This window comes from Alexandromys fortis, unplaced genomic scaffold (assembly GCF_014885135.2).
Source record: "Alexandromys fortis isolate MF-2015 unplaced genomic scaffold, M_Fortis_MF-2015_v1.1 scaffold_393, whole genome shotgun sequence".
NCBI lineage: Eukaryota > Metazoa > Chordata > Mammalia > Rodentia > Cricetidae > Alexandromys > Alexandromys fortis.
The window spans coordinates 7,167-34,179 of record NW_026068273.1 but is presented as its reverse complement, the minus strand read 5'-3'; the positions used below and the strand labels follow the sequence as shown (position 1 = coordinate 34,179).

At 43.0% G+C, this 27,013-nt stretch overlaps 1 protein-coding gene across 3 annotated transcripts; it reads right to left on the bottom strand.

The window, feature by feature from the left end:
* Positions 1–18,242: 18,242 nt before the first annotated feature.
* LOC126494610 (major urinary protein 4-like) lies at positions 18,243–26,693 on the bottom strand. Of its 3 annotated transcripts, XM_050132052.1 has the most exons (8): positions 26,609–26,693; positions 25,708–25,846; positions 22,517–22,653; positions 21,551–21,624; positions 20,266–20,376; positions 19,809–19,910; positions 19,604–19,649; positions 18,243–18,463 (listed from the first exon to the last, which is right to left on the bottom strand). In XM_050132052.1, the coding sequence occupies exons 2-7, from the start codon at positions 25,798–25,800 to the stop codon at positions 19,612–19,614; spliced, it is 555 nt and encodes a 184-aa protein (XP_049988009.1). In that variant the 5' UTR covers positions 25,801–25,846; positions 26,609–26,693; the 3' UTR covers positions 18,243–18,463; positions 19,604–19,611. The 3 variants fall into 3 exon arrangements, with proteins under 3 accessions (XP_049988009.1, XP_049988010.1, XP_049988011.1); XM_050132053.1 differs by lacking the exons at positions 25,708–25,846; positions 26,609–26,693 and adding an exon at positions 22,952–23,050; XM_050132054.1 differs by lacking the exons at positions 25,708–25,846; positions 26,609–26,693 and adding an exon at positions 22,952–23,050 and having other exon boundaries at positions 19,604–19,691; positions 19,813–19,910.
* Between the last annotated feature and the right edge of the window lie 320 nt (positions 26,694–27,013).

The following is a 27,013-nucleotide window of genomic DNA, read 5'->3' as shown; positions in this document are numbered from 1 at the left end:
ACTCATGGTACTAACACTACAAGTTCTGTCTCACACATAAGATTGTTGATGCCATGCCATGTTTTCTCTTTCAGAGACTCCGCTCTGCCCTGGGCTCTGCTACCAGGCTGAATGAGTTCATAAACAACCCACTCAGCATTGTGAAGGACGACGTATTTGTCTCTGCTGCTCAGTACACATCAGCGCAGTGGTAACTGCCCTCGCGTGTCCTCTGATCAATCTACCTACTAACCCTCTCTGCTTCTGCTCTCCGACACTTTGACCTTTACCACTTGGTATAACACAGGTGGATGTGAGACACTGTCCAATCACAGCACTGTGTGCCCATGATTACAGCAATGGAACTACAACCCAAATCTTGACCAGTAAGAAGAGGCCCAAGAAGTTGGGCTTGAGTAGTTAGGAAAGAGAGATCCTCCTTTTTATCCTGTTGGTCTTGGACAAAAGGGTACGAAAGCCTAGAGTTTCCCTACTATTGGATAAAAACTTATCTGAGATTGGAACCAACACAGAGCAGACCTGAAAACTGGAAGGTCCAAAACCCAGTGGCCTCCTATGAATTCATGGACACAGCTATGCCTGAAGCTAAGTTATCCCTTCATGTTTTTAACAAAAGCTACTACACTCATTTTTTATGATGCCAGTTTGATTTGGATTTTCTACCGATTGCAAACCCAAGAAATTTGATGGTGCCAGACTGTAGAAGGAGCTGCGGGAAGCCTGCTTTTTGTCCCACCCACCTCCCGCACACACCCGAAATAACACACAAATTGCATTCATTTAAACACTGCCTGGCCCATTAGCTCTAGCCTCTTACTGGCTAACTCTCACATCTTGATTAACCCATTTCTACTAATGCGTATCACCACTTGACTGTGGCTTACTGGCATGAGTCTAACCACCATCTGTCCTGGGTAGGAGAAGCATGGCGTCTGCCTGACTCTGCTTCTTTCTCCCAGCATTCTGTTCTGTCTACTCCGCCTATCTAAGCTGCTGTCCTATCAAAGGCCAAGGCAGTCTCTTTATTTGACCAATGAAAGTAACACATAGAAGACCCACCTACATCACCCCAGTCACTCATCTCTACTGACCCTTGACCTTATTTAGCTACAGACCTTGGATCTTCCAGCTGGTTCTCAACCTGAGTGAACCACCTCCAAAGTCATTCGTTCAAACTTCCCACTGACTACAGTCTCTTCTTCGCTGCTTCTTCGGTTGTTTCCACGTCAGTGGTTCTTTGATCTTATCAGGACCCTGACACCTACACAAATATCTAGTTTTCCAAATCAGTAGCTATCTCTCTTTTTCCTCTTCCTTTGTGGTCTAACTTCATGATGAATCTCATTACTTTTTCATAAATACTGTTCTCTGTTGTCTGTCTTTTTCCTGTGTGCTGACCATGAAATAACTTATTTACGTAGCTGAGGATTGTTTGGAGAAATCTGACAGTAAGGCAGATGATGTCACCATGCATTTACAGGGTCCAGTGTTAAACAGTCCTTCAGAACTACCCAACAACTCCTGCATCTCTCCAACCACCTTTCACTCCTCCAAACTCCAAAATTACTAGTCCTGAACCCCATCATTCCCTTTGATATCCCAAGTTCTACTATTGCCTTGCCTCTCCTCCTCTCCTGATATTTTTTGGATGTGTGTGTGTGTGTGTGTGTGTGTGTGTGTGTGTGAGTCCCGAAGCTGACAATGGATATCTTTCTTGGTGTAACAGGCTCCCATATCTTAGTAGGTCCCCAAACCTTAGCACAACTGATTCCATGATGGATATACCATTCAGGCCTTAAAACTCAGCATGTAGACAACACCACCAGCCAAAATGAGAGAACAAAACCTAATCCATCAAAGTCCACAGTTCTGGGAAAGTACTGTATGAACTAGCCTTGTTTTATGGCTTCTGTAGTTCCACGTCTGGGTCGTTGCTCTTGTTAACAATGTATGCCAACCCAGAATATGGTTTTTGTGCTTAAATCTCATCCTGAGAAAGGCTTTGGGATTCTGAATTCCCAGTATAGCTTCTGGCTGTCTAATAGAAATTTTCTATTGGCTTAAACCTATGTAGGTGTAGTTTTCTCTGATGGATATCCCACAACACTCAATTGCTCTCCATTTTGTTTATTGGGGCAGGGTCTCTTAGTTGATCCAATAGTTTTTCAATCCACTAGACTAGCTAGTCAGCTTGCCCCAGAGATCCCCTGTTTCTGCAGCTAACATACATGCCTGGACTTTTAAATGTGGGAGACAGGGATGTGAACTCTGGCCCTCACTCTTGGGCTGTCGGCATCTTACCCACTGAACCATCCCCTTCACTTATTTCTTCATCTAAATTTTATTTTATGTGTATGGATCTTTTGCCTGCATGTATGTCTGTGCACCACTTGTATGCCTGGTTCTCATGGAAGCCAGAAGCAGAGAGTCTGATCCTTTAGAACTGGAGTTATATTGGCGTGAGCCTCGATGCAGATGCTGGGATTCTAACCTGGGCCTCTGGAAGAGCCTCCTGTGCTCATAACCATTAAGCCATCTTTCCAGATCCATCTTTTTATTCTGGAGGAAACTTGGGAGAAACATTTAGGTCTCAGGTAACTTGTATATAACGATTCATTTAACCTCTTGTTTGTACTTCTTTAGCATGACCATTAATTACATCAAAGGTATGATAAGCTAGCAAAACTGTCAGTGCTCTTGAGAAAGAAGAGAATGTTATGTCTTTGGATCTGTTTATTTTTGCCTTAAATGCAAGTCAATCATAGTCTTGTGGTTCTTCCACCTGCAAGGAAACAACTGTAATCATAACAAGGGTAAGACACTATGGATTCCCACCCTTCTTTATTTTAAACGAGACAGGGTCTCACTATATAAATCCAGCTGTCCTTGAACTTGATCTGTAGGTGAGACTTGGTGTTGAACTCAGGGATTCTCCTACTTGTGCTTTCTGAGTGCTGGGATTAAAGGTATATGCATATTTGCATATTCTGTTTTTTTTCCTTCTATAATCCAGGCATAGTGTTTTATATCTGTATTTCCAGCACCTGGGAGGCTAAGGCAGGCGAACTGCCACAAGAAGATCTTATCTCAAGAATAAAACAGAAATGTCCTACTTAAAAAACATGTCTGTGGGTTGAAGAGATTGCTTACGGTTTAAGAGTACTTGCTGTTCTTGTAGAGGACTGGGGTTCTGTCCTCACATCCACATGCAACTCACATGTCTATAACTCCATGTCCAGGGGATCTGACCCTTCCTATGGTCTCTGCAGAGAATGAGAAAGGAAGAAACAGAGGGAGAGAGAAAAGAGAGAAGGAGAATTAAAAATGAAACACATCTGTTAAAATGTCACATTGAACTGAGTTTAACTATCTTTCAAAAATTCTGTCTGGGTATTGCGTAATCCCTACCTCAGGAGAATCATAAAATTCAAGCCCATTCTGGGCTCCATAATGAGACTTTCTGCAAATAATCAGACAGATAGAAACCATACAAAAATTGTAGTAAGGCTGGGCGGTGGTGGCGCACGCCTTTAATCCCAGCACTCGGGAGGCAGAGGCAGGCGGATCTCTGTGAGTTCGAGACCAGCCTGGTCTACAAGAGCTAGTTCCAGGACAGGCTCCAAAACCACAGAGAAACCCTGTCTCGAAAAACAAAAACAAAAAAAAAAAACAAAAATTGTAGTAAGAATTATAACTCATATAATATATAAAGATTTTTATATTAGTACATAATAAATTATAATAAATATAAAATTATAATCTTAAAAGATGTAAGTGACTTATTTCTATGGTCTATGGTAGTTATAAATTACATTTTTCCTGTTTTATCTGCTGTGGAATAATCTCTTTGTACACTGTGAAGATGTGTCACTCTGGTTGGTTTAATAAAATAGCTAGGCAGGGTTTCCAGGCAGAGAGGACACTGGGGGAAGAAAGGGAGAGTCATCAATGGACGCAGAGGAACAGACATGCAGGAGGAGAGTAAAAGTCACAAGTCACATGGCAACATGTAAATGAGTAGAAATGGGTTAATTTAAGTTATAAGAACTAGCTAGAAACAAGCCTAAGCTATCGGCTGAGCTTTCCATGTCAGTTGGGGGAGCCAATGGTCCTGACAAAAAAATCCACCTACAAATGGTGTCCAATGTGGGGCACATGTTTCCACATAAGACCTGAGAAAACTTTTAAAAAGATTCCAAACACACAAAGTAGAGCTAATGCGGCAAAGGCCACATCACCTACAGTCTAACATTGCCCTCTTGTTATGATGATTCGAGAGTCGAGTATAAGACAGTCACAGGGGACATCGACACCAGGGGCTGCCACTAGAAGTGGCCCTGGGGGTCGGGAGGACTCAAAGGCCTGGAACCCAAGTGGTTTGAATGAGAAATGTACACACCCGCCTGGGTATTGAACACTTGGTCCCCAGCTGGTGGTGCTGTTTGGAGAGATTATGGGGGGACAGCTCCCTGCCTCTGCCACCATGCCTGCCACTGGCTACCACACGTCACCTCTGGGACACACTCTGATTCCTCTGGAACCAAAAGCCCAAATAAACTCTTCCACAGGATGCCTTGGTCATGGTGTTTTATCACAGCAATAGGAAAGTGACTCATACAGTCTAGGTTCTCATTTCTAGGCTGAACATGGATATTTATGCTCCCCAAGCTCACAACCTCAACAGGATCAGGGCGACATCAGGACTCAATATGACAGTTGACTTAGAAGAACTAGAAGGAAATGGGCAGGTACTGGTCCCAGAGAGACCACCACTCAGACCTCCATGATCAGAGATGCCAAAATGGCAATTACAGAACTGAGCTGTGCTTCTAGGTCTGGGACTCCATGAGAACACTGAATGCCAAGTCAGAGAACAATATGAGAGATGTGGAGGCCTGTTATGACACAACCTGACCAGATCCTGCTGCACCTAGAGATCTGGACAGAGATCAGCAGGGTCAGTCTGAAGGCTGAGAGCGAGAGCTACCACCACTTGCTAGAAGTCAAGGCGGTCATTGTCTCCATAATGCCCTAGACAGGAGCAGCTTCATGCAAACCACCCACAGTCCAGGACCCACGGAGCCATGCGTGGCAATGCGCTGACGTTGACCTTCTGAGACCAGTGACAACAAAGCTTTGAGGCTGGGGACCAAAGAGCCAAGCCTTGTGTGTTCCTAGATACCATCCATTTGTTCCTAATAAATTAGCCCACTTATGTACGTGGTACATGCACATTTGTGCGCATACACGTGGAGGCCAGAAGACAACTTTTTGTGTCCTTTTTCAAGTGAGTCTCTCAAGGCCTGCAGATTTTCAAATTGACCACCAGATGTCGCCATTATAAAGTACATATTTCCTTCCTTTACTAACCGACCTATGGAGTTGCTTGAGAAAATATTGTGCAAACCCGATTTTGTGGCGCATTCACTCTGCTTGGTGGCTTGACAAGTGAACCGGTCCTAGGTGGGGTGGCTGATTCCGCTGACAGCGAAACTGCCCGATGTCTTCACCACATGGACTCATACTGCAGTAGCCTGGGTGCTGTGCCGACCCCTGTACCTGACACAACGTCTAATCCCTGTTCCTGGGTTCTTGAATAGCCTGTACACCTGGCCCCAGGCTTTGGAGCACAAAAGTGTCTGCAGCTGTTTGATAACTACAGAGGCCCTGCACCTAGAAGGTTACCACAACTACTTGTTCCTGTTTTCCACACTCCCGGTTGGACTTTGGAACAGTCATGTTGCCAACTGAGGCCCAGGTCCAGACGCAGGCTTATAGAACAAAGCTCCAGCATTTGCCCATTGATTGCTGAAGTCACAGCAGAGGCTTTGGCTGGGCCACTTGATGCCTAAGCAGGTGGCTACTCTGGAAGCCCTAAAGCCACAGACTGGCAGTGACTCCCAGCTCTGATTGATTCTACCTGCTGGCGTCTTGGCACCTTATAACAGGTGGTCTGAGACTCCCTGCTGACCCCACCAGGAGAACATCCTGCTGGGAGGCTGAGTGGCCCTGCTCAGTCAGTCCTTGACAGTTCTCCACTGATAACTGCAGGAGCAGTCGGGGCAAGAAGTGAAGAGAACGCAGAGATTTCAGGAGAGCAGAGATCTGGCAACAGGCTGAGAAGAACCAGTGAGGAGAACCAGGTCTCCAGAAGCTCCAGAGAACTTCAAATCTTCGGGGTCTATTGCCTTATCATAGCCCAGGCTAAGAGCTGCAAAACTGGCACTGTCAAGGCCGCGACACACAGTCCAAACACAGACTGCCAAGCTTTGTCTGAAATGCAGAAGACTGTTGTCTGCTGGAGGCAGAAATGGGAACTTTAGAGATATCTAAATAATAATAATCAGATATCTTTAAATAAAAATCTAATGTGTAAACTCAGGGCACCTGGGTTGAGATGGTCTGTGCGAAGGACTTCATTTCAGTACCAACGAAGTACCTTCAAGTACATACCACCAAGCTCATGAAGACCATGTTAGACCCTCTCCTGCCAGGCTTCTTGACCTTGATGTTCTGAGCTGTGTTATTCTCTTGTGTAGGTCTGTCTTGTGCAGGAACTACATTAAAGGAATGTTCAGTGGGATTCAAATTTAAGTTTGATGAGAGTGGTCTGGTCTCTTTGGGGTTGCGGGGCACAGCTCAGTGGGCAAAGAAAAGTGCAAGCATGAGGATCTGAGTTTGGATACTCAGGACACACAGAAAAGCCAGGCGTGCTGGCACTCACATGTGATCCATTGCTGGAGTGAGGAGACTCTCTGGACAACCAGTCTAGCCATTGAGCTGGTGTAAGCTTGCCTCAAAAATAGAGAGGAGAACCTGAAGTTACCTGATACCTGATGTCAATCTCCATACATGGGTACATAATACAACAGAGAGGGGAGGGAGGGGGAGGGAGAGAGGGAGAGAGGAAGAGGGAGGGAGGGAGGGAGAGAGAGAAAGAGAGAGAGGGAGGGAAAGAGAGATGGAGGGAGAGAGAGAAAAAGAGGGAGGGAGGAAGGGAGAGAGAGATATGGAAGGAGAGAGACAGGGAGGGAGGGAGGGAAAGAGATGGAGGAAGAGAGAGAGAAAGAGGAATGGAGGGAGGGAGGGAAAGAGAGAGAGGGAGGGAGGGAGGCTTTACTGTAGATGATATGTACATAGAGGACAGCCAGAGTCTGGTGCTGCTTATGGCTGCTGCTTTCACTGGACAGTTCAGGGAACGACCCCACAGATAAGAGGGGACCTCTGAGATCATGTTGGGATGTGGGGATCCTGGCAGCTGGGTGATAATAAACCTTGGTCTCTGGTGCCCAATGGCCTGAGGAGCAGGGTTAGGCTCTCTGGGTCAGCCTGATAAACCAGTTCTATCTTCAACAAATGGTTAGTCAGAAGTTGTCCATTATTCCCTCAACCAAAGCTAGTTCCACCAAAACTTTTGGAAGCCTAGGTAAAATGTTTTTGAAATGCTATTTTTCAAGAAACAGTAGTTAATACCGTGGAAAGACAGTGTCAACTAAATTCTGTTTTGGTAGAACATCAAAGGGACAAAAGCTTCTAAGCCAAGAACAGGGATTATGGGTCTTAATGTCCTAAAATAACCTGAGAATGACCTGGCTTGATATTTTCTCTAGAGATCTATTTGACATTAATCTGACTTTCTTCTACTTGGACTAAGGTGATTCGTGATGTTAAAAGGGACAGTATCAGGAATACTAAAAAAAAAAAATTGCTCCTCAAATCATATCACTCAATGCCTGTTTCATCTGAGGCACATTCATGGTTCTAGTTTGACAGTTTTGTTTACTCCAGGGAAGGGAATGTAGAACAAAGCCACGGCGTGTAGCTGTTAGAGGTAACATATGGAGAAGGAGATCAGTGTGCCTGTCTCCAAAGAGCTGGTAGGAGAGAGTTTGGACCTTGTGGGTCACAATGCAAAACAAAGGTACATACACAGCATCTAAATACTAAACACTCAGAATCTCCTAGGAGTGTTATACCAGCTAGTCCTCGCGCCTATGAAGGGGCTCTGGGTCATCCTCTCCGTACATTAGATTGCTATGAGAGAGGTCGCAGTAACAATCAATGAGCAAAGCAAAAGATGCTGGGAAACCAGACTCCTACTTCACCTGACATATAAAACTGGACCCCAACTAGATTGAAGACTTGCTGTGGTTTGGATGATGTCCTCAAATGCTGATGTGCTAATGACTTTGTCCCTAGGGTGGCACTGTGATGTATGTGGGGCTCATGGACAACCTAGGTCATGGTGGGGCAGAGGTGCCACTGAAGGGCATTGTGGGACCCTGGCATCTTCCTGACCTCTTATGAGGATGGTCATTCCCTCTGCTCTGTGCTTCTATTAGGATGTGCTACCCTTGTTAGAGACTGAATGCAGTGAGCCATCTGATGCTAGATCAGAGCCTACAGAATTATGGGTCAAAATACCTCAGCTTCTCTCTCTTGGATAGCCTGTAACTCACTATGTAGACTAAATTGGCCTTGAACTCACAGAGATCCACTTGCTTCTGTCTCCTGAGTGCTGGCAATAAAGGTGTGCCACCACAGTCTTGTTTCTTTACATATTAATTATCTCAGACATTTTCTTATAGTAACATGAAGCCAGTTAATAAAAATTTAAATGTAATAGATAAATGTGAAGATGATAAGAGAAAATACAGAAAACTTATGTACAAGAAGCAGCAAAAAACTTCCATAGCAAAAACTGAAAACTTTGGAAACAAAGCTTAGGTCTAAACTGGTGGATCTGGTTCCGTCAGATGTAGCCGGGTGTCACTCACGGACAGACACTATGGGCAAAGGGACAAAGGAAGAGAGCACCTTGATGATGTATGAGGTCAGCAGACTCTGCTATTCTCGGGACTCTCATATGCCTGGCCACACTGGGGAGGCAGAACCAGGCCATCTTTGTCAGTTCAAGCCAGCAAGGGCTATACACAGAGAAAGGCTGTCTCAAAAAAGAAAATGCAAAATGATTTACTAAAGATGAACCATCGCAGTAAAGGAATTGACCCTGAACTCACTGGTATTCAGGAACATGCTAGTCACACCAGCATCAAGATTCTAATCTCTAGAAGCAAAACCAGAAGCAGGTTCTGCCCAGGTTGGAAGAGGTGTGGAAATATATAAACACTCAGGAATCTTTGGTGGTCTTGTGGAAAGGGAAGACTTTCTGTAGGAAATTTACTTTGACAAATCATATTTGCTCATATTCCCTAGTAGAGACTTTCCATCTGGCAATAGCCAAAGACATTCTGAAGAGCCATTCAGTGCAGCTTTGGGGGCTGGCCAGGGGCTGGAGGGCTCACGGGCGGCGGTTAGAAACCTTTCCTATTCTGCCTGTTTTCAGTCTGTCTCAACTGTCTCTTCCTCTCTGCTCCCCTTTCCCCCTCCTCCCAGTCTCTTTTATTTTTTAGAGGGGATGGTCTCATTAGATAGCCTCAATTTGCCTAGAACTCATTGTATAGTTTAGGCTTGTCTCAAACTCATGAGGTAGCCCAGGCTAACCTTAATGTTTTTGATCCTTCTGCCTCAGTTTCCCAAGTTCTGGGATTACAGGCATGCACCATCATGGATGAAAATTTTATTTTAATTTATTGTTGTCTTCCTTGTTGGCTTATTAGTTAGAAGTCTTTATTTTGTCATCTGTCTGGTGCTCCAGGTTTAAGCACATTCATAGCTGTTTCAGCCCATCTTTAAGGGTTGTTACATCAGCATCCTTAGAATTAGAACGCAAAACAGTGCAGTTATAGCTTCATTCTCATTCTTCATTCTCTTTTTATCACACATTTTCCCTCTACATTTAGAACAACATAATATGTGATCATTGTGTTCTTTAAACAGTCAACACCTTTTAAGAATGTAGGTTTTAAAAAAAAGTGGGGCACGCACCTGTGGTTTCCAGGTCTGCCTTGCTCTGTATAGACTCCTATTTTCCTTCTGCCTAGTGGACACCCTTCAGAATAACCAACCAACACACGGTAGCTTCACTAAAGAAGGTGGCCACTATTTTAACGTCTTGATGCTAAGAACAGCATCAGTCGATTCTGCTTTGTTCTCCTCTCATTGGAGACTGTATTTCCCTGTTTCTCTATGGGCAGGTTATTTTTTTTAATTAACTGTCAGAACCTGTGGGTGGCTCATTTATATGTCTATCAGTGTTATTGAACCTTGCTCTGAGAATTTAATTACTTACAAACAACTCGATTTTGTTGGATCTTGATTTTAATGTTTACTAAGTGGGGCAAGAGCATCATTGAATGTAGGAATAACATTTCCTTATTACTGAGACAAGGACTTTCTAAGAATCCCACAGGATGAATCGTTAGGTCTTTCATTTGCTTTCATCAATGTATATTAAAAGTATGGTCTTCATCTAGACTTGAATGGATCTGCAGTGTCACCAGTGTAGTTTAATTGTTCTTCATTATAAGAAGGGAAAAAAGGAAAAACATTACTTTCTAGAAAATAGTGGGTAAACTTGACTTAAAAGAGAGATAAAGGACTGGAGACATCTTAAGAGCACTCATTGCTCTTGTGGAGGACCCAGGTTTGTTTCTCAACACCCACGGGGCTGTGGAATAATCCTTCTATACTCTGTGATGATGTGTTGCTGTCAGTGTTAATAAAAAGCTGATTGGCTGATGGCTAGGCAGGATTTTCAGGGTAGAGAGAATGAATGCTGGAAAAAGTAGGGTGGAGTCTGTGGAGTCAAGAGCAGACACAAAGAAAAGCAAGATGAATGTATTGTGTTGAAAGGAGGTACTGCCATGTGACAGAGGGGAGCTAAGAAATATGGGTTAATTTAAAATGTAAGAGTTAGCTAGTGACTAGCCTGAGCTATTGGCCAAACATTTATAATTAATAAGTCTCTGAATGGTTATTTGGGAGCAGCTGCCAAGACACAGAAAGGTCTACTTACACACAGGGTGGTTCAAATTATCCATAACTTCAGTTTCAAGGAATCTAGAGGCCCCTTCTGGCCTCTGCAGGTACCATGAAGATACACGATACACATACACACAGGCAAGCAAGCACTTACACATATAAAATAAAATTAAACAAATTTCCTTTTTTAATGACAAAAACAATTCAAGAAATTGAGTTGTCTACAGAAATTACATGGAGGCTGGACAAGTCTACTCAGGGCAATGTGTAGAAGATGTCTGAGGAGATCTATAGTATATGCAACAGCTCCCTAAATAAACAATGATAAATAAATTGTTAGAGCCAGAGAGTACTTTAGTTAACACAGTTGTAGTGGTTTGAAGGAAAATGGTTCTCAAAGGGAGTGGCACTATTAGGAAGCGTGGCCTTGTTGGAGGAAGTGTGTCACTGTGGGGTGATGGAGGAAGGTCATTGGCTAATAAAGAAACTGCCTTGGCCCATTTTATAGGTTAGAATATAGGTGGGTGGAGTAAACAGAACAGAATGCTGGGAGGAAGAGGAAGTGAGCTCAGACTCGATAGCTCTGCTCTCTGAGGCACACACAATGAAGCTCTGACCCAGGATGGACGTAGGCTAGAATCTTCCTGGTAAGTGCACTTTGGAGTGATACACAGATTATTAGAAATGGGCTAGTCCACGTGCGAGAGTTAGCCGAGAAGAGGCTAGATATAATGGGCCAGTGTTTAAAAGAATACAGTTTGTGTGTTGTTATTTCGGGTAAAGCTAGCCGGTGGCGGGAGCTGGGTGGCAAAATGCAATCCACAGCTCCCACAACAGAATGGCTGCCCAACGTGTGTACAACTGAATCCACAGAAAGCCTGAGAAATCTTGGGAAAGAATAGAGTAAAACATGTTTTCTTGGTAGCAGCAATTTCTCGGGTCTGCTCTGCTCGCTAGAGGCAAGCAAGCGCTCTCATCTAAGAGAGGCTTCCTGACTCAGCTTCAGCTGCAAAACCCTGCAGCTCTTAAGAGTTCCTGCCATGAAACACTTAAATGGTGCTGATAAAAGCCAACTGAAGCTTGTTTTCAGCAGTAGCAGGAAAAAAACTGTGTTATTTTAAAATGCCGGCTTTCTGGGCCGTCCTGCCAGGGCAAACTCCGACTGTTTGAGGCAGGAGGGCCAACTACAGAGAGAGGACTTGAGTGTTGTCTGTGGACATAATGCTGCAGCTTACTTGCTGGCAGGGACCTTGAAACACCACAGACTTGTGGCAATAAACATGGCTACAACCGGTATATCTGCCATGAGGCTGGAAAGCTAAGGAATGGGCTGGATCTAGCTGCCAAAGCCACGGCTTTAATCCTACCCATATTGCTCCATAATTTAAAGGCTCATGTGTTCAGAAAGAGAGAGAGATACAGTAAAGAGAGATTCAAAAACAAAGAAAACCTCTAAATGATTTATACTGTGTTGAAAATATATGCAGACTAAAAGTTAAAGTTCTTAAAGTAAAAAACAAAAAAAAAGGAAGAAAGAAAGTAGTTGGGTGTGGTAGGACACACCTTTAATCCCAACACTTGGAAGGCAGAGGGAGATTGACCTCTGTGACTTCAAGGTGTGGTAGCACAAGCCTTTAATCCCAATGCCTGGGAGGCAGAGACAGGTAGATCTCTGAGAGTTCAAGGACAGCCTGGTCTTCAGAGTTATTCCAGGACAAAGATATACAGAAAACCTGTCTCAAAAAGTAAAAATAAACAAAATAGAGTTAAAATAAAGCCGTACAAAGATGGAAAATAAACAGAGAATTTTGATACTGTGTGCTATTATGCTCTCTTTGAATTGTTTGAAGCCTGAGGAAGGAGCAACAGATGATAAAAGATATTTGTTTATAAATGCTACTGAACTAATCCAACATAGATATTTTGAAAATACCTTGACTTCAGAATTTGGATCTAAGGATATGATGCTTTGGAAAGGAATTTCTTCTTTTGTTTTCACAGAGGATGAGACACTATGGATTGCTTCTATTCCAATATGATATGATGGGCCACACCCTCCTGAAAGGTTGCTGTGAACACCCTCAAAAAATTACTTTACTCAACTGCCAACTGAGATGACCCTGGCACACAGGTTATACCATGAAAGACCTAATTAACGACGTCCCNATGATATAGATATGAATAATTTGCATTAGTATAGATTTTGCTTTATTGATAGAGATTTAAGGTCAATTTTGTAATGTATATAGGTTGTTAATGAATAATCATTAGTAATAGTTAAGTTTGTAGTCATGTTAGTTAAGGTTTTCTAGATGTGCATAGATATATTTTAGATAGGCATTCTTCATATTTTTCAAAATTATAGAATATGGCATTTAAAATGTTTTAATAACTTAGGGCTTTTCATGACAATGAGACATGTCTGCTCCTGGCAGCACCAATCTACTTTGAGAGGAAGATGGGCATCGAAGAGGCACCTTATGGAGTTTGATAGCCATTTGGGCAAGAAACTGCTCTTACCTGGACTGATGCATAAACTGAACACAGAGAACCCACAGAGAGAGGACTGCTGAACTTGCCTAAAGGTGAGATGGTCTTTCGGGGTTCCTGACTTATGAAAGTCTGTGAGACATTCTGCAGGACACAGCAGATAGTGACTGAACTGCCTTTGAAATTTCCTGCTTCATGGAAATGTCTCTGGATACTATGGGCCTGTAGGCTGAAGATGGATGCCCCAATGATACAGAGAAACTTTGGGTGACTGTCAAGGCAGCAAGATGTCTCTGTCATTTCTAGAGTTTGAAAGTTGCTTATTTCTTGTTTGCTTAGGTAATATTGTATCTTTCTGGAGTCTTTGATGGAGTTTAAGAATAGTTAGTTATATTTTTCCTTAGTTATGATAAAAGATAAAGTAGATGTAAATATTGTAACTGTAATTCTTTTTTATAACTGTTTCGTTATATGCAATTTTGCTATGTTAAAGTTAAAGCCTTTCCTTTTTGTTTAAACAGAAAAGGGGGAAATGATGGAGGAAGATCATTGGCTAATAAAGAAACTGCCTTGGCCCATTTTATAGGTTAGAATATAGGTGGGTGGAGTAAACAGAACAGAATGCTGGGAGGAAGAGGAAGTGAGCTCAGACTCGATAGCTCTGTTCTCTGGAGCAGACGCAATGAAGCTCAGACCAGGATGGACGTAGGCTAGAATCTTCCTGGTAAGTGCACTTTGGGGTGATACACAGATTATTAGAAATGGGCTAGTCCATGTGCGAGAGTTAGCCAAGAAGAGGCTAGATATAATGGGCCAAGCAGTGTTTAAAAGAATACAGTTTGTGTGTTGTTATTTCGGGTAAAGCTAGCCAGTGGCGGGAGCTGGGTGGTGGAATGCAAACCGCAGCTCCCACAACAGTGGGGGAGGGGTGTTTAAGGTTTTCTTTGCTCAAATTTTCCTCAATGTATGACTGTCAATTGGCTTCTGTTGCCTACAAGATGTAGCATCTCAAATCCAGTACCACATCTGCCTGCACGCTGCCATGCTCCTGTCATGACAATGGACCAAACCTCTGAAACTCCAAGTGAGCCATCCCAATTAAATGTTTTCTTTGTAATAGCTGCCTAGGAACACAAGTTTAGACTACCCCAAATAGCATGTTCCAGTGTGACAACAGTTTTTTGCATCTTCATAGTAACATAACAAAGAAAATCATATATCAAGATACTTTAAAAACGTTTTGGTAGGAGCATCAGGTAGATGGATCACATCAAATTAGGGGACTTAATTTACCTAAAAGTCACAAGGATATTAGGCTCACACACAAATGCAGGGAATGAAAGATTTAGGGAGTTGATGATACCAAGACAGTTTAGCTCTGGACCTACAGCATTCGACTCTGCGATCATTGAAGTTTTAATTACCTAATCAGCCTTATTCACCTCCCAGGAAGTGAGTCTTACTAAGTTAGGCCTTCCTTGCCTGACGCCTCGATCAAACCTGATTGAAAGTCCCGGCTTCTGCATCCTGAATTGAAACAGTATACATGATGTCTCTGAAGTGAGTGTCAAAGCTTCACAGCAGATCAGGCAGATACTGAGAAATTTGGGACTGCTGGGGAAGGGTTAAAGAGCTTTTCCACTCAAGTCTGTTATTTTAGATGACTTCAGGATGGTCCCCATCAATTTAAAGGACAGGAAGGGAGTAGGCAGGTCCTAGAAGTCAATCTAGAAAATTCCAAAACTCTGATTAGATAAGGTAACTACACATGGAGAGGTTGAGTGGCAAACATAGAAAACATCCTTTATGTTTGTGAAGAATTTGTATTGCCAACAGAAACACATACCTGGCCTTTGATGAAGCTCTGATGCTAATCCCCAGGGTCATTCCTCTGAATCTGAGGAAACAGGAAGTGGAGATTGGCCTTGGAGGATAACACAAGAGGCAGAACTTCCTGGATCCAGAGCCAGAGTAGAGTAAACAGAAGACAGGGTCACCCACTATCTCCTCTTCTCTTGTACCATGTGGATGAGGACATGAGGACATATCCCATGGGGATAATACAGAGAAAGAACCAGGTTCCTGAATGAATACATGGAGAGAGAAATTAATTCCATCTTTACTGAGCCATATTGGATTATGATTTGGCCTCTTTGTGTGTGTGTGTGCACGCATGTGTGTGCACATGTGTACACATGTATGTGGGTGTTCATGTGTGTGTATATATTTGTTTGCATGTGTGCATGTGTGTGTGGAGGTCAGAGGTCAACCTTGAGTCTTGTTTGCCAGAGGCTGTCCACTATATTTGGAGACCAAGTCTGTTGTTTGCCTGAAGCCCAATCTGGCCGAGCTAGAGGCTGTGTAGGCAGGCTATTGAGCAGAGCCCTCCAGAGCTGTGTGTCTCCACCTCCCAGTGCTGGGGTTATGAGCATGTGCCACTGTACTTCACCAAGTTCCACTCTTTTATGTGGGTCTGGGGATCAAACTCAGATCCTCACACTTGCACAACAAGCTCTTGACTCAACTGAGTCATCTTCCTTGCCCTGGGGCCTTTATATAGTAGCCTAACTAAATAATAAAGGTTTGAGACTGGAACTTTTCCTTTTCCAGTAAGTCTATCCACCCAAGAGACTTAGAGAAATGGCAATGCTCTTGTTCTGATGATTCAGACTAAAATTTGAAGACTTCCTTGTTTTTGTCATCTATTAAGTGCCCATGATCAAACCCAACATTGCATTTATGATTTAGGCTGGTGTTTCCAAGTCATGGAGTAATCTTTGTTTTGTCTCAGAATTTTAATATCAACTTACTAACAGAACCTTAGGGTCATACTTGTAAGTAAATAAGTTTACTAGTCTACTATTGAAGTTGGGAAGGATGCTCTAGGGGGAGTCAGAGGCATCACAGAAAGAACGTGGTTTGGGGAGCACCCTTAGTAAGGTATTTTCCCTAAAAGCCTGAGGACCCAAGTTTGGATCCCCAGCGTCCACAGAAGAAGCTACGTATAGTGGTTCCTATCTGTAATCCCAGTACTGGGGAAGCAGAGGAGGAGTTCCTGTGGGCCAGTCCGTCTAGTCACATTCCTATGAATTATTATTCTTACGCTTACACTCTTGTTCACTGAAAGATTCTACATCAGAGAACAGGTGGGGAGTGATAGAGGAAGACACATGACACCAACCTCTGGTTTTTATATACACACATGCACTTGTGCACATACACCCCAAACACATGCACACACACACACACACACACACAACACAAGGCAATCTTTTAAATTGAATGAAACAAGGAACCTGCTATAGGATGTGGGAATGTCTTAGGAAGCTCCAGGTTAAGTACAATTGGAGAACAACGACAGCCCAGTGATTAGAGAGCCCAGTGAATCCCACCTGTAAGTGAAGACAGACATCAAGCTAACTCTGTGATTGGTAGAGGAGTAGCTGTCACTCATTTTAGCCAGAGGCATGTTTGTAGATGGCAAATGATCTTGCCTAGTGTTGCTGTTTTATGAGGTTACTTATGTCCAACAAGACATTGTGGGCCAACAATGAGCATCAGACCAGCTTGCTGAAGTGAAGGCTCTTAGATCTAAAAGCCAGGCCAGCCCCACAATGTCAGCAGCTGCTTTGATCTTTCATATGGGTGGTGCCTGCTTCTGCAGTCACAAACACTTGTCTTCTTGTTGTATGTCCAGGTAAGGGTGGGGAGCTGTTCACAAAATCACTGTGCCTCAGCCTTTGTTCCTCTGCAGGGTACACCCTCCTCTGTCATCCCTTCAGGCCCTGTGACAATTGTCCCCAATCCTGCATGCTTGGTTAGCTGTAGTCAGACCCCAGATCTACGAACCCTCATCGCTTGCTTGTCTCCTTCCCTTAGAAAGGGGTTGTTCTGTGTCTGAGATTTGTAATTTCCTCCTTGCTTTGAATACTTTTATTATTTCATGACTCATTTCCACAAAGTGGTGGAAGCAGCAGTTTCAGGGTGGACTCAAGCTGCCATCCAGGCCTGGGAACAGTCTCTGGGTTGTAGTCCCTTGTCTCACAGTGGCATTGTCAAGCCATTCCCTGTGATTGACAGAGTCCTGGATTAGAGCTGTTATTTATTTTTCTAAGTATTCTCAAGGACATCGTAGGTTGTGTACAGATTTTTTTGTCTCTTAAATGCCAAGATTAGAAATGAAAAGTTGGACCTGGCAGTATATGGATGTAGTTGCAGACACTTAGGATGCTATGGCCAGAGAATGACTTGGACCCAGGAATTTCAGGCCAACCTAGGAAACAGTAAAAGTCCATCATGGCGTAGGATGGAAGGAGTGAGGGGGATTCCAACATAATTGGTTGACTTTCTCAATACTGTTTTGCCATATTTTAGCAAAGTACATCAAGAACTTGAATCAGGAGTCATGAGCTTAAATCTTGATCAGGGGTCAGAGCATGCTGTGGGGAGGTAAATGACCTTTTCTCTTTAGTCTTTGTGCCTCTAATGACCAAACCATTCTCTTTTCCACAGAGCTTGTCTTGAGCAATGCTGAGAAGGTATAACCTCAGGAGCATGTGTCTCTCCATGCTCTGTTGAAAAAAGAGATGCGATGGATGGAGGAAGTGTGCTCCAAATCTGTGTTCCTATTCTCCTTAAAAGGTCACTAAAATGGTGAACCAACGAACAGGCAGCACTCACTGGGACTTGAGATTGTTGAAGAGGAGGTAAAATCCTGAAACCCAGGTTAGATTCTGGGACACGAGGAAGGATCTTGAGTATAGGACCCAGCAAGTCCCGTCATTCACTCACTGTCAGTCCTACATTTTCTTGGACACAGAGACATATATGAAACTGCAAGTGTATTCATTTATTGGACAGAGAAAGGAAAACATTCATGGAGTTGTCATGGGTGTGGCAAAGAGAAACTTAAAGGAAAACCTTTGATTCTAGATGAGTTGTCCTAGGCAATCAGGGAAGATTCTGGGGATGCAGGGGTTACACTTTCTGGAGGACGGTGATGGGAATCAGATCACAGAATTTGTCACAGGCTGGTGTGTGCACAGGAAGGGATGATGTTGGAGTCCAGGTGAGGAGTCCTCATTCAACACTGAGTACGCCAGGAAGAAAGAATACAGAAACTCATTAAGCATTATTTGGGGTGACGTCAGGACATAGAGCCATTCTATTACATAGAGCAAAGGATGAAGAAACAGACCTTTCCCTGCCGTCTAACTGATGTTCCTTACCAGAATACCGGGCTGAATGGCATAGAATAAATGACTTTTTCCTTATTGACGACATATGAAAAAATAAAAGAAAGTAATGAAAGATATGAGGCTTGTTTCTACTATCTTTGGCATAAGAAACTCTTTTGTGGGATATTTGTACAGTATGTGAAGATGTGTCACTATGATTGGCTTAATAAAGAGATAAATGGCCAATCACAAGGCAGGAGCTTTAGGTGGAACTTCCAGGGAGAGAGAGAGAGAGAGAAAGAGAGAGGGAGGGAGAGAGGAGTCACCAGGAGGTGCAAGATGGAAGAGAGGTAAAACTGCATGAATGTAGATTAATAAGAATGGGTTAATTTAAGTTATAAGAGCTAGTTAGAAACAAGCCTAGGCTATAGGTCAAACTTCCATCATTAATAATAAGTCTTTGTGTTATTATTTGGGAGCTGGCTGGTGGAACAGAGAAATGATTCATCATAAAATTGTGAATAATTTTCAGTAAAGTGAAAAATAATGATAAAAGCCTTGGCTACTTTTCAAAGACTTTCACACATTATCAGAGTGAAGTCTTTGACTAAACAGGAAAGAGGACAGATGAGAGAACTCAGCTTGCTCTCCAGATTGGAGGAGAAGTGCAGATTTGGCAGGTCCATCCCCAGGTAAGAAGTCAAGGCTGTACAGGGTTCAAAGGAGATGTTATCATAAGGAATGGGAGGGAAGTAGACCACACACACTGGTAAGCGTCTGTACTCACATGACACTTAATGCATTGCTGAGCCATTTTCACACAACTGCACAAGGTATGCATATATACAGTATGCATCCTTGTTTCCTTGTTTAATTGCTTGGGTCACTCATTTAAAGTCATGGTAAGACTAAATCACAGACTTAGCTCTCCTCAAATGTTCCTTATTAAATTATTTTTATTGTTATTTTGGGGCACAATACTAATGTGCCCCATTTTGGAAGGTCCTCATTCCTGCCTACCCTGTCTTCATTCTCACCTGAAAATTACCCACCTGGAGGCTCAGGCCTCTCCTCCATCTCGGGCCTGGAGACAGCGATCTGCAGGGTGAGAACAAGAACACATTCAGGTATCAGGTACGACTTTATTTCCCCAAGAGAAACTAGATGCTTCTTCAGCTGCAATATCTGGTTGGCAATCCCTTGGGTTTATCATGATATAAAATTTAGGCAGAGAAAAATAAATGAGTCTTGACTTACCAACCCCAGTTAGGTCCAATATATTCTCCTCAACAATTCCATGCTTCTTACATAGATCCACAAACTTTTCCTTGATGTTTGAACTCAGCTCTGGTTTCCGGCCTGTGAAAAATAACAGTGACAGTAGTGATTGCATTTTATGTGTTGACCACATTCACTGAGCTGAATGACGGGGCAGCTCCTCCAGAAGGATGAGAAAAGTATTGACAGCACGGTTGGGAGTCATGGATATGACCTGTCCTGAATTTGACATCCACAGAATATCTTTCCAGCACACTGAGAGATTTCAGAGTCCTCCCACCACTGAGCCTGAGGGATGACAGAGGTAAGCATCTCTCTTCAGAATATAAGAAAGAGGCAGTTCAGGGTCAGGCTGGAAAGACCATGTTAGAGTTAGGATTTCTTTCTTCTCTTTTTTTCCCACCCCAAGATCAGTGTCTGTGTGAAAATACTCTACCATAGAGCTCCATCAGCTGGAACATTTCTCCATTGTTGATATTTCTGAGATGAAATATAATATAACCATCATAGTCTGTAGCAAGTACATTAAAGATATTGTCTCCATCATCTGTGGAGGAAATGGAACACAGCTCAGAAATTCTTTGTTCCACAGGAAATAATGAAAACCTTTTACTTGTTCTACCCCACATAGAAAAGAGTTAAAATGGACATTCTAAAAGGGATGGCGGGAAATGTCTGGTGCTTTTCATCTGTTGCTCTTCTGACTTCATGAAGTTGATATGGGATGTCCTTCTGAATATGTATTGCTTTTATAATTGATGAATAAAGCTGTTTGGACCAATGACTTAGCAGAATAAAGCCAGGCCGGAAACCAGAACAGAAATAGAGAGAGAGAGAGTAGGCAGAGTCAAGGAGATGCCATGTAGCTGCTGAGGGAGACAGATTCCAGCTAGAACCTTACCCTGTAAGACACAGCCTCACGGCAATACACAGATAAAGAAAAATGGGTTGATTCAAGATGGAAGAGCTAGCTAAAAATGCGCTTGAGTCATTGGCCAAACAGTGTTGTAATTAATGTAGTTTCTGTGTGATTATTCAGGTCTGAGCGGCCCGGAAACGAATTATCAGTCTCCGAATACATGAAGTATCTTTAGGAGAAGGGACACTGGTAGACTGACCTCTCCTGAACAGTTAGCAACAAGCAACTCAGCTTCTTTTTCCCTCTCTGAGGCCTGGCTTCCTCTCTCCACAGCTTCTACTGACATACCTGCTGCCACATTCTGAGCAATGCGCACTGGTGGCAACTGTTGGGGCATAATGAGATGACAGGAGACAAGGAGCCGTCTTACCATACTTGTTCCACCTACCTGTGGCCGGGATGCGAGCTATTAGATGGCCCCTGTTGCATTAGCTAAATAATCAATGATCAGGAGCAGCTGGGATTCTAAAGAGGGTTGTGGGTGTGGTTTAGTAATAGAGAGTTTGCCTAGTGTGTACAAGGCCTTGAGTTAAAGCCCCAGCCATGTGCATGTGTGTGTCTCTCTCTCACACACATACACACACATATACACACATACACACACATATACATACACATACACACATATGCACACATGTATACACACATACACAAAAACACATACACATCCACACATACACAAACATACACATATACACACACACATACACACACATATACACACACATACACACACACAAATAAGATACTAGGGTTTACTAAATTCCTTATGGATAGATATATAGATTTTTTATATACTCACATTTGACATAATATTCACCATCCTTTTCTGTTTTGTCAGAAACTAAATACAGCTCGGTGCACTCCCCATTTATCCTGTAAAACAGAGTAAGCTGGTGCTTAAGGAAACTGATATGGCTGGCTTCCTCCGTCTCTGCTCTATCCATATCTCCAGTTTCTGATTCCAGTTAACTTTTGAATATTATTATAAAATTAACAAAAGGCCTTCATTGTGTTATTTTACTTATATTTGATACTTAGTAATCACATATTTGCCTCGTATTTAAATAATGGCAATCACTTTGCATCACTGTTACAACTCTGACGGCTTCTCAGCATCACTGTCCATTGTGCAGATTGTCAGCCAGATTTCCACATCTGCATCAAGTCATGCTTTGCAAATGTGGCAAGTGTTACGCGATGTGTCCCCACCCAAATCTGCAGAGGAGAAGTTATTACTTCCCTTTACTGCAGGAAAATTCGAGTTGAAGGGGTGGATTTTCTTAGCTAACACCTAATAAGAAAAATTTAATTCACTGTCATATACTTCAAAGCTGTGCAATACGTCTCAGTAAGTATGGTTTCAGAAACGTCTCTGATCTTTACATATTCCATTCCCAGTGAATTTATTCCTATCACCGACTCTTGTCTCTGACTTTCAAAAAAAAAAAAAACCCTGGTTATGAAATCTTGATTTAGTGTCTGATGGGAGACTCTAGTATCGGACACAGACTCAGTGTGTGTGTGCATACTGTGAAAGGCACAGTTCTGTATATATGTGTGCACGTGTGTATACATGTACACTGTGAGGGGTATGTTTTTCTCCTTATGTGTGTATACATATAGATGTATGTGTGTGAGTGTGTGTATATATATGTATATGTATGTATACATATATGTGTGTATTTGTGTGTGTGTGTGTATGTGTACAGGCTTGAGACATGGGAGGCTTCCATTTTCTCTTTCTCAGCTAAAACACCACACTTACACAGTATGGAAATGAAAGGCTAAGGAAGAATTCTTGAAGACATGGATGTGCTCCACAAAAACTCTCATGCTGCCATGTTCTTCTATTATTTCTCTTTTGTCGGAGGCCAAGCCAACAGAATACCATTCTCCCTCAATCTGCAAAAGATAAGCAAATTGTTAAGGGAGGAAGGGCAGGAACACCTCATGGACATGTTTCTACTTGAACTCTGGCCTATGGGCCAGGACATGAGCACACACATCAGTTGGCACAATAGTTCACATCCTGTGTCTGTCTCCTAGTGGGAGTGAAGGACCCCAAGCATTCTTAGATGTAGTCTAACTTAACCGTCTGAAGCCACTCATTTGTTTGCTTGTTTGAGGAACTGCACCCCTCCCCTCAAAGGACCACGAAGCATCCTCTGGGTCAAGAAGTCACTATTCCCCACGAACCTACCTTTTCTGGAGTAAAGCTCTTTCCGATGGCACCAGTTTGTCCTTCTGTGTGGACACAGACTAGAGTCAGCTCCAAACCCAGCAGCAGCAGCAACTTCATTTTGGTAGGAAATAAAATTGTCTATCTGTCAGAATTGATCTCTCCTGATGGTGGCTGCACTTCACTTCCCAGCTCCTCCTTTGTTCTTATACAGTTTCTGAGTTCAATGGGATTTTTTTTTTGTTTTTTGTTTTTTTAAACTATGAATCTCCTCCACCTTCCCTCAGCCCCTGTGGAATGTTTTCTCTTTTATTGATGTGAGGCCAAGGATTGCTCCTGCCCTTTTCAAACTTGACAGTCTCATCTCCTATGGATTGATTTAGTAACCTTAGATTTCTCAAAACATATTCTCAAGAAAAATAGTGGGTGCTCAAGAGAGCTGCCATTGCAACCTGCTGTCGGATGGAACTCTGAATCTGGCTTGGAGTCAGAAAGCCAACTCTGGGGAGCGGGGGGAGAGCTGAACTGAGAGGTCGAATGTGTAGAGATCTTTGCTCTAAGACTCGAGTGAAGTGTGGAAGTAGATGCATTGGTCGTTTTTGAAAATGTGTTTATTTTATGTTTATGAATATTTGTTTTGTGTGTGTGTCTGTGTACTACTGCATGTCTGGTGCCTGGTGCCACATGGAAGCTCATAACTGACTGCAACTTCAGTTAAAGGGGATCACACACCCTCTTTTGGCCTCTGTGGCCTCCTGCCCACATGTGATACATATAAACTCATGCAAGCACACACACATAAAAAAATAAATCTTTTAAAAATTTTTAAAGATTGTCAGGAAAGGTCTTCCTAAGGCTAACTTGACCGCCCCCAAGGGCCCCTCAATCTTTGTCCAGAGGACATTGACACCCGAATCTGAACTGCTAAGCTGATAGCCAAGTTGCATCAGCTGTTTTTACCTCAGAGACTTTTGGACATCAATAGACTGGACATAATCCTATCATTAAGGAAAAACAGTTTTTTTCAAAGTCATATTTGCTGTTGGAGTTCCAAGCAGAAATTATGCCAAGCGTCTGCCTCCAATGACACACAGTTATAACAGAAACGTATTTTGTATTAGTACAAATTTCATTTACTGAAACTAGAAACAAAATACTGTTTGAAAGAGGCAGGTGTTTAAGTTTTATTTATGTCAGCCTTGCGCCAGCTCTGTCTGGTGTGCAGTATTTTATTCACTTCACCATAGTGTGAATTAAGACCCACAAAGCTCAAGTACAAGGTCCTTCAGCCTGTCCATGGAAGAACTTAGTTTTCTTATTAATACCACTACACAGGTCAGTGTGTTTTTAACATGAAGGAAGGATGGTTAACTAGAGAAAGAGAAATAAAGAGTGTGGTAGACCTCCAGACATGTCTTCCTAGCAAGCACTACTGAACAAACTGCTCATGTGAAACTGTGGGTGTAGCTCAAGATGGAGACGAGGGTGACTACAGCTCTCTCCTGGTCTACAAGTATCTGATGGATGAACATGTAGATGGTTGACTTGGGTTAATGACTTTCTCTTCTCCTTCTCCTCTTCCTTTTTTTTTGTTCTTTATGTTGTGTGTGCACACGTGTCCCAGTGCACATGCCTGTGCCTGGGCTTAGTATATGCAGAAGTCAGAAGAGGACAGCAAGCATCTCCCTCTATCACTTCTTCCTCTTGTTGCCTTGAGAGGATCTCTCACTGAATCTGGAGTTTGCTGTTTTTCAGCTAGGCTGATTGACCAGCAAGTCCCAGCAATCCTCCAGTCTCCGTAGTCCACCAAGTGCTGGGGTTAAATGTGCATTCTGCCATGATCATCCTTTTAATGTGAGTCCTGAGGGTCTGATCTGACCTTGCTGGAACCCTTATTTCTTCCCAGTACCTCACACATAGGCTGGCCTTGAATTTACAATGTAGCCCTGAATGGCCTAGATTTGTGCCAATCCTCCTGATTCAGCCTCCTGAACACTGAGATTACAGGTTGTAACGCCACACCTGGCTGTGGATTGTTGCTTTTCTAGTAATGAATTAGAAGATGCTTCCATAGCAGAAAACAACAGTTATTCCCTTCCATTTAGACTTCAGTTCAGGAACCTTCCTTGTCACTAACCACACTAACACTCTTCCTCCATCTGACACCACATGTAGACTGTTTATGTGGCAGAAAAACTAAGACAGTTGAGAATGACTAGACAAAGTATGTGGCCAAGGGGTCTAAGCCCATTTTTAACTAGCTAGCATTTCTGAAACTAACTGGCTAATAGGAAATAGATTAACAACCTTGACCTCAGTCTTACTCTTAACTAATTGAACAAATAGCTCATTCAGAAAGTTATTTATATGATGCCAAGATGTCTTCAATGCCAAGAAGAATTGCAAGAAACATGAGCTTATTTGATTCAAGTCCCAGGCAGAAATATTCCTTAGTCCCCTAGAAGTCAGAGTGATAGTACATAGTGCTGACACTGGCTCTGCATCTGACCTTTGTCATGGCTTTGCTCAGTCATTGGGGGGTGCACCCCCAAAGAGAACAGCACCTTAGCTCAGCGGTGAAGGGGATATGAAGCAGGTAACAGCTGACAGCTAGCTGACCACACTCCTCACAACCAAGCTACAAGTATGGCATGGTTAGGTAGGTGGCTAGTGCCAAGGGCAGGGTGGTGGAGTTCACGCAGGTCCTGCCCCCAGACACACTGCCTCTGAGCAACAAGATATCTGGGATGAAGAACTGTTTGTTTTCTGGATTATACCTCCTTGAAAGACTTCTGTGATCCACACTGCTTCCGGAGATCATGCTGGTGCCCATGGCCTGCAATGCCCCGACAGGTTTTGTTGATGTCCATTGTCTGTGCTGCCACCAGGAACCAGATTGATGTTTATGATAGAGACCTGATTTTTATATAGATGAGAATCAATAGGAGACTTTAAGAGAACAACAGGAATGTGGTCATAAATGTGCTTTCTTTCTTTCTCCTGGAACTAGCTCTTGTAGACCAGGCTGGCCTCGAACTCACAGAGATCTCTGCCTCCTAAGTGCTGGGATTAAATGTGTGTGCCACCACCGCCCAGCTGACTCGTGTTTGTTAAAGTTTATCTGGTTTAATTCAGATAAGAAATAACAAAAGGAAGTCCCATGATTTAAGAGATAAAGAAGGTGCTAAGAGAAGTTCTCAACCGTGGGTAGCGACCCCCACAGAGGGGTGGCATTTGAGATACCCTACATACCAGATATTTACATTACAATTCACAACAGTAGCAAAATTACAGGTTTGAAATAGCAGCAAGCTAATGTCGTGGTTGGCAGTCACCACAACACAGGGTCACAGCATAGGAAGGGAAACTTCCACTGTGCTCGGAGACCGGGAGGGAAACTACTGCACATTCTGGCAAGAGTTTGTGTTAGCTTACTTCGAAGATGGCTGGGGTGGGAGAGATTTGGGGGCAAGTGCAAAGGGGCAAGGTCAATCTAACTTTCTGTGCCTTTATGTAGATAAACAGAATTATTGTGGCAAACACCATGATCAAAGCAGCTTGGGGAGGAAACTGTTGTGTCCGTCATGAAGTCAACTCAAGAACCTGGAGGCAGGAATTAGGTAGAGGCCATGGAGGAACACTGTTTCCTGGTTTGTTCCCTGTAGATTGTGAACTCACCTCCTTCTGTCTACTTTCTTCTGTCGACCTTCTTCTGGCAGAACCGCCTGCCAGAGTGGTGTTTCCATAGTGAATTGGGCTGTCCTGAATCAATCATTAACCAAGAAAAAGCTCCACAGTGTAACTGAAGGTTTCTCTCCCTCCCGCCAGTTCCTGGGGCTTAATATTAATTAAAAATGGTTTGGCCTATTAGATCAGGCTTAATATTAACTAGGTTTTACAACTCAAATTAACCCATTTCTATTATTTTGCCATGAGGCACTATATTCTATATCAGCAGCTGCTGGCATCTTCTAGACTCTGTCTTCCTTTTCCCTTTTTCTTTGTTTAAATTTCCCACCTAGCTATATTCTGCCCTGCCATAGGCCAAATCAGCTCCTTTATTAACCAATGGTAATAAAACAT